Source organism: Archocentrus centrarchus, chromosome 6 (genome assembly GCF_007364275.1).
Source record: "Archocentrus centrarchus isolate MPI-CPG fArcCen1 chromosome 6, fArcCen1, whole genome shotgun sequence".
Lineage (NCBI taxonomy): Eukaryota > Metazoa > Chordata > Actinopteri > Cichliformes > Cichlidae > Archocentrus > Archocentrus centrarchus.
The window spans coordinates 33490783-33498114 of NC_044351.1; the positions used below are offsets into that span (position 1 = coordinate 33490783).

The following is a 7332-nucleotide window of genomic DNA, read 5'->3' on the forward strand; positions in this document are numbered from 1 at the left end:
TTTAAATAAGCTGTCATGCTCGAGTTCTTTAATAACTTCCTAGTACTTCCTATCACCCGTATCCTGGATTGTATCTGATGTCTGCTGCCTCGACCGTGAACACCTGTTGAGGGAGTCGGGGCTGTAAAGGTTGTCGGTGTGTGACTGACGTCTTTGTTTCAGCTTGTCAAAGCCGAGGCTTGCCACTGACGTGTTAAAATGGAGTACTGTATGTTGGTTAATAAAGAAGGCGGGCCACACAGGAAAGCTCTAACAAAACATCAGAAAGATGCAGCTGTAGTGAATTTCCTTTTCCCCTATCCACTTGTCACGGGCGTGAGGTCACACCTTACCCTGTGCTATTTTTTTCCTCCAAATGTGTGATTGTGATGTCAAAATGTGTGTTGTTTTTTTTTACCTCTAGCTTCCTCTGTGCTGTGCAAAACTGTTGTCATGTTAACACCCTGCTCAGAGATGGTAAAGACAGACTTATCTGCTAAACATCAGCATGTTAGGATTTTTTTCTGCTGTAGAGTTTCAGACATTGTAAGCTGGGGCTGCACATGACTGGTCGACTTGATGTTTAAACGTTGCTGCTCTCACTAGTCAGCACCAGAAATACTAGTCAGGTTAAATAAATTAACTTTCTTCTGCTAATATAGAACAGCAGCTACCTGTAAAACAATGATATGATGCCACCCGCTGCTCAAGGTAAACAGGTAGTTATTTAGGTGAAAAGTAAGATAAATGACATCTTGGTTCTGCAGAACTCTGATATAGAAAACGAGCTGTTGTATTCTGGCTTTGTCAGTGTAAACTAGCATATAATCAGTCAGTGGAAATAATGTGTAACCACATTCTGCACAGGCTTGTGAAAACTAGTGTGCAAGGCTGCTGCTAGCACTGCTAATGTTAGCCACACTCAAACAGTATGATGATGCGTGTGTGCTAGGATGCACACGTAGCAAAGTGCAACACATTTCAGCAACAATTAAAAAAAAAAAAAAAAAAGTTTTCATACACAGGCAATATTTTTATGCCCAATGTTTAATGTTATCCATTAGATTGTACTCAGTTTTTAAGTTTTCTGAGAGTTTATTTAGACTAGGAACAGCCCCAGATGTCTTACAGATTTAGGCCTGTGCACTACCTTTGGTGCAGACTTTGAAGAGTTCGTCTTTGAAACACTTTCAAGGACCAGTAAAACCCTGCTGCAAGTGTTCCCCTGAGATTTCAGACATTTCAGATAATCTTTGGTCCTTGGGCCCATCAGACCACCAGGGGCTCGCAGTACACTGGTGGGAACTCTGGAAAATGCGGCCTTGCTGGGTAGCCTGTTCATTATTCTACAGAATTGGGAAAATGCCACGTTGAAGACAAATAGTCCAGGAAAATATGAGTCTCCTTAAATTTAACTTGCTTGTAAGTGCAGGCACAGTGTCAGTGCAGCAGCATTCCCACAGTGGTGCTCGGGGGGGAGCTTTGGCCGCTGGTGTCAGGTGTCACTGATGCATCTCTGTGCTAAGAAGTCAATTAAAGCAGAAAGAGCTGAGTATCTGCGTCCAGTTTGTGTGTCTTGCTGAGTCACAGCAAAGAAAGTGGTTTCACTGGTGCAGCGCTGCACGACACACCGTCTCTTTCTCCTGTTTCTTTTGTGCCTCCTTACAATGTAATTGAATTTAAATTATGCATGATGTTTGTCTGCTCGAGGAGAGTGAGAATAGTAACAGAATAAGAGAGACTTGTTTTCATGGTTGTGTGTTTGTGCTGTCTGTTTGTATACAGTATAGATATATATGCATAAATGTGTACATTTATTGCTTCATGTTGTTTTCTCCCCATTACATTTGTGCACACAGCCTTTAAGAAACTGACGCAACCTGAGCTCAGTTCAGGTGACTGATGTTACCCAACTGATTATTCCCCCATTACTGCACCACGCACACAGTTGGCTTTACATGATTGTGTGTGTGTGTGTGTGTGTGTGTGTGTGTGTGTGTGTGTGTGTGTGTGTGTGTGTGTGTGTGTGTGTGTGTGTGTGTGTGAGAGAGAGAGAGAGAGAGACAGAGCTAGACATGACTGTGGCAACCAACCTAATGTTTCACACTTTGTTTCTACTTTTTTGCTTAGTTTTTGTTGAATTATGTCTTGCTATTCATTTGAGGTTGTTTTAACAAATTTTAAGACTTTGTAAGGTCTAATTTTTTTTTTATTATGTCCTGACCTGTAAAATCTGACAGGGTGGAGTTTCTGTTTACTGTGACTGTGTATTTAAGCAGGTTAAACTCTCTCTGTAGGCACCTTCTCTACTCTGTACCTTGTGAATCGAACCATGCATGCAACAATGTCAGATTACAGCCAGTTTTCTTTTTCAGTTAAGTGACCTTTTCATGCATTAGTGTGTGTGTGTGTGTGTGTGTGTGTGTGGGGGGGGGGGGGGGGGGGGGGTGTAACCTGAGTGTGGAGGATGTGATGGCAGGAATGAGCGAACCGAATGGTGACTGAAGGTAGGTTATTGCATGCAGGGATGGATACGGCTTTCACAAGTTTAGGTTTTCACATTGAATGAAGGTGGACTGCTCCTGCATCACACCCATATGTGCGGGCGCATACACACACACACACCAAGCAAGTCATCAGGCATGCAAGTCCAGATCCAGCAATTGTGCGAGGGTGTTTTTCTCGTTTAATGGTGCTTGTGCGTGGATGCCAGGGGGTGCATTATTCTCCAAATGGTCATTTCTTGTTTTTGTTCGAATCGTGTGTTTTTATTTGTTGTGCCGTTCAGGGTGGGGTGTGGGGGTGTATCTGTTAACCCTGGATGCACCTTAGTTTCCCCATAGGCCTTTTTTGGTGATATAAAGTGATTGAGTTCATTCAAAGGCTGTGCAGTGAATAGTGTGGGGCCCACCTTGCTGGTTGCTCCGTGGGGTTGTGCTGCTTAGTGAAACATTTAAATGGTTATAAAGACCACCTCGGCCATATGCTTGTATAGTGTGGGACCGGGTCAAGGAGCACCATTACCATAGTGTCAATTCTTCCACTGAATGATTTCGACAGGCTTGTATAGTAAGAAAGCCAGACTGAGGGCTGGTCACAGTGAATGGCTGTTTTGCATCAGGTTGGGTCTGTCTCCAACCACATGCAGCTAAAGCCACCGTAGCTAACCTGCTCAGTCTAATCACTTCTCACACACTGACTGAAACATACAATCAAGCCAAACAGCACTGAGTCAATCAAACACAGAGTCGAGGAAAAGCATATTCCCACAGACAAACTTGCATATCTCTCGCAGCCACAAGTCCTGCCTCACATGGTCACAGCACCGTTGGACATTTTAATCCAAGAAACTCGAGTGCTGCTTATTTCACGTGGAGTCGAGGCAGGCTGAGCTATTAGTGCTTGACAGAGGAGAGTGAAGCAGTCTTGACAGTAAAGACGGGGTCTCACTGAGCATAGTGACGCATAGCCAGACGTTTTGATAATACCCAAGTGTTTGTCTCACGTCTAGAGTATGAAATACATCTTTTGTTTTTCTCTACAAAGGCTATAAAGCATTTTTGTGTCAAATATTTAAAGTCCCTTAGAAACGAAGGACAGGTGGCATCTGAAATATTCAGCACTTTATTCAGTTTTGATCCAAACACTCTTCTTTCAGGCTGTATGTACCGTGTGTGATACCACATTGTTGTTTTTCTGCTCATGGATTGTGTTAGATAAGCTGCAGGGTGGAGACAAAACTGTTTGTGGTTTATTTGGACCAGAGAAAATTTTCTTAGTCTGTTGGCTTTGGCAGATGAGCCAAATGTCATTTGAGCTCCTGAGAAAGATCATTTGTGGTGCAATTTAAGGCGGGTTGTGGTATGGATAGGAATATTATCTCAAACAAATACAGGAAACCATAACTGATAACTGAATAAAACCCACAGAATCGTTTTAAATAACAGGGAAATAAAATTAAATTGTTTTGCTTGTATTCCTTCTCTAAATGAACCACACTGAAGTGCGATTATGTCGATCAGGTTAAACAGACTGCTGCGTGGGGGTGTAGCAGTCAGATCCCAGAACATAATTATATGTCACCAGTATTTTGTCTGCTGGCACGTCATCCGTTTGTCTGGAAGCTCGGGAATTAAGAAACTATTCCCATGGGATGGACTCTATCCTACAATAAATGTTAAAATCAAAACAACCTTGAAAATCATGTTGTTGGATTCTGCTTACGTGATAAAATTGAAGCTCTTTTGCACTGTGACACACTTATGAGCCAAAATATTAGGCATACTGCCGACATAAGGTGATTCCAGTTGTGTTTGTGAGTTTATGATGTGTAACAAAGCAAAGCGAATTAAAAGCCACACTCACCACATAACCCGTCTGTGGCCCAGACTGAGAGATCACAACCAATACTGGATAACCTAATTAATTAAATGCATATACTAAATACATATACAACTGACCCCAATGTAATTGTGTTATTTTCTTGGTCCCAGCTCTTCATCAAGATCAAATTAATAGATTTGGTTGGAATTCTGAGCCAGTTCCTGGATTTTAACAATTTATACCAGTGCTTGGCTGATTCACTGGTGTTTCCCTAGAATTTGTTGCAGAGTAACAAAATGAATATGCTTACCGCTAAATATATTTGGTATTTAAATGTGTCTGATGAGAAATGTTAGCATTCACCTCAATAATACCAAAGCACAATATCACAGCCGGAGCCCTTTGTTCATTTCTTTTTCTTTTTTTCGTACTCAGATAATTTGCTTGGCTTTGTAAACAAGATTTGATTAAAAAGCATAATCAACAAAGTAACAATGTTCTCTCCGCTTTTGTTTCTTTTCCTCTGAAGTTGTGTATTGATTCACACTCGTTTGTGTGTTTCAGGGAGCTGTCGTCCAGACAGAACAGCTTCCCGTTCAAGGTGGTCAAAGAGTCGAAGCTGATCTAACACCGAAGGAGGAGGAAGAATTTGATGGAACAAGGGAAGGATAACATGCACTAAGTGTTTCCATTAAATGCCAAAACCGTACCGTGTAGTTTGGTTTGGGATCTAGATGAGTTAGTAACAGGATGTGTGATTAAAGCTGCACCATTCAGACACATGTCTGATTTTATACTTTATGCTGAGCTGGAAAGCCACATCAGTCAGTGTGAAACATTGTTTTATGTAGTGTATTGTTTGCTAGTGTAACCTGAGTAACCATAACCTTATTTTATGTTGTCATTTTAGTTGATTTCTTCTAGCTGACCCATAAATGCTTAACAATGACTTTTTATTGTCTTTAGCAGTTGACACTAATAAATTGTGACATTGTTTTAAAAAGTGACAAGTTATTTATTTAGGAGCAAGTCCAAACTGCACTCTGTGTGTGTGTGTGTGTGTGTGTGTGTGTGTGTGTGTGTGTGTGTGTGTGTGTGTGTGTGTGTGTGTGTGTGTGTGTGTGTGTGTCAGTTTTTCATCAGGCTATCAAAACCACCCTCTTACTATGTAATTATTTCAAACCAGCACTGGAACTCTTATCAGTCACACCCAGAAAGTACTGAGAGTCTCAGTCTTTGATGTTTGTGTTCGTTAGATTTAAATTGAGTGGAAAAACCTGTGGAAATTGGGTCAGTTTGGTTGCCTGTTGGTGCAGTTGTGCTCCGAGATAAACACAGTGGCTTCTTGTTAAAATGCTGAAAGTGACCACAGAGCCGGTCCTCTCTCAGTCCCAGTGACAGAAATAATAGAATATCAATAAGTTCAGGTTTTACGGTGTGTGGCTTTGATACTGCAGGCTGTGTGACAAAACTCTATACTGGTATTGTTTAACAATCATCAGACCTTAAAGTGCAGAATTGTGAAAAACAGGAAAAGGTGAGCTTTGAGCTGGATTTGAATGATTGTGGGTTCTCCTGTGAGGTAAATTAGATCAAGAGGCTTTGACATAAGTGAGTACCGTATTTTTCGGACTATACGTCGCTCCGGAGTATAGGTCGCACCAGCCAAAAAATGCATAATAAAGAAGAAAAAAACATATATAGGTCGCACTGGACTATAAGTCGCACTTTTTTGGGGGGGGGGGGGGGGGTTGATATAATCCGAGACCCAGAGCAGAAATTCCATCTTGAACGGCAATTTAAAATAATAATGGATTAAAGAACAGGACGAACACGGTTACGCCTACGTTATGCTAACGTAGCACATTCAGCTACATGACGCACAACGAACACGTGTTCGGTATGTTAACGTAACATTAAGTTATTCAGATAACCATAGCATAAAGAACATACTAACAAGTTAACCAAACCATCAATCCATTGAATTCTTCATCCTCGGTGTCACTTCTAAACAACTCCGTACACTCCGTAGACGAAGCGCCGCTTCGTCTTCTGTGTCGCGTTAGTCAGACTCGTCGTCAGCTGCACTTCCAATTATTCCAGCCTTTCTGAATCCCAACAGGATGGTTTGTCACTGAAGCCCATGTTTTCTTGATCCATCCAATGACTTCCAGGAAAGTTGGGTGGCGCATTCTCCCAGTTGCCGTTAAGCTGTGCTCTCCATCCATCATCCACTGCGCCCACAGGTTACGCAAGACTGCCTTAAAGCTGCAGTTCACGGAGATGTCAAGTGGCTGGAGTATTTTGGTTCATGTGTTATAAATGTCACATATACGTCGCTCCGGAGTATAGGTCGCACCCCCAGCCAAACTATGAAAAAAAGTGCGACTTATACTCCGGAAAATACGGTAAATTCTGATTGCAGTCCAGCCACTGAAGACAGCAGTCAAAGCAGGGCACTGGAATATTTCTGTAGCCTTCTAGTTAAAGAACCTTTGCATCAGAAATGGCTGAAATACATTTTTGGTGATGATCTTCCCTCCATTAGCAGCGCGTTGTGCTAAAGCTGAGCTAGCACCTTTTGGCTGCATTCTTAGATAGCACGATCTTAACATTTGAAACATCAACATTTGGCAGCTCCATCTTCAACATCCTTTGTCCAATGTATCCTTTATCCCTCCTCTGCACATCCAAACCATCTCAGCCTCACCTCTAACTTTGTCTCCAAACCTGAGCTGATGTACTCAAATCTAATCCTGTCCTTTCTGGTCACTCACAACAAAAATCTTATCTTCAACTCCGCCTCCACCTTCACTACCTCTACTCCTCGTATCTTCGTCATTCCACCTGTCTCCCTCTCATTCACACACATGTATTTTGTCTTGCTTCAACTGACCTTCATTCCTCTTCTCTCCAGAGCATACCTCCACTTGTCCAGACTCTCCTCCACCTGCTCCCTGCTCTCACTACAGATCATTGTCATCTGCAAACATCATCGTCCACAGAGACTCCTGCCTGACCTCATCTGTC

At 42.1% G+C, this 7332-nt stretch overlaps 1 protein-coding gene across 1 annotated transcript in view; it reads left to right on the forward strand.

The window, feature by feature from the left end:
* Positions 1-5297, forward strand: part of LOC115782212 (TBC1 domain family member 10B) — a 56886-nt gene extending 51589 nt beyond the window's left edge. The window contains exon 15 of the mRNA XM_030732282.1: positions 4867-5297. Within this exon, the coding sequence (XP_030588142.1) occupies positions 4867-4930 (64 nt within the window). The 3' untranslated portion in view covers positions 4931-5297. The remainder of the gene's footprint in view (positions 1-4866) is intronic.
* Positions 5298-7332: the final 2035 nt, after the last annotated feature.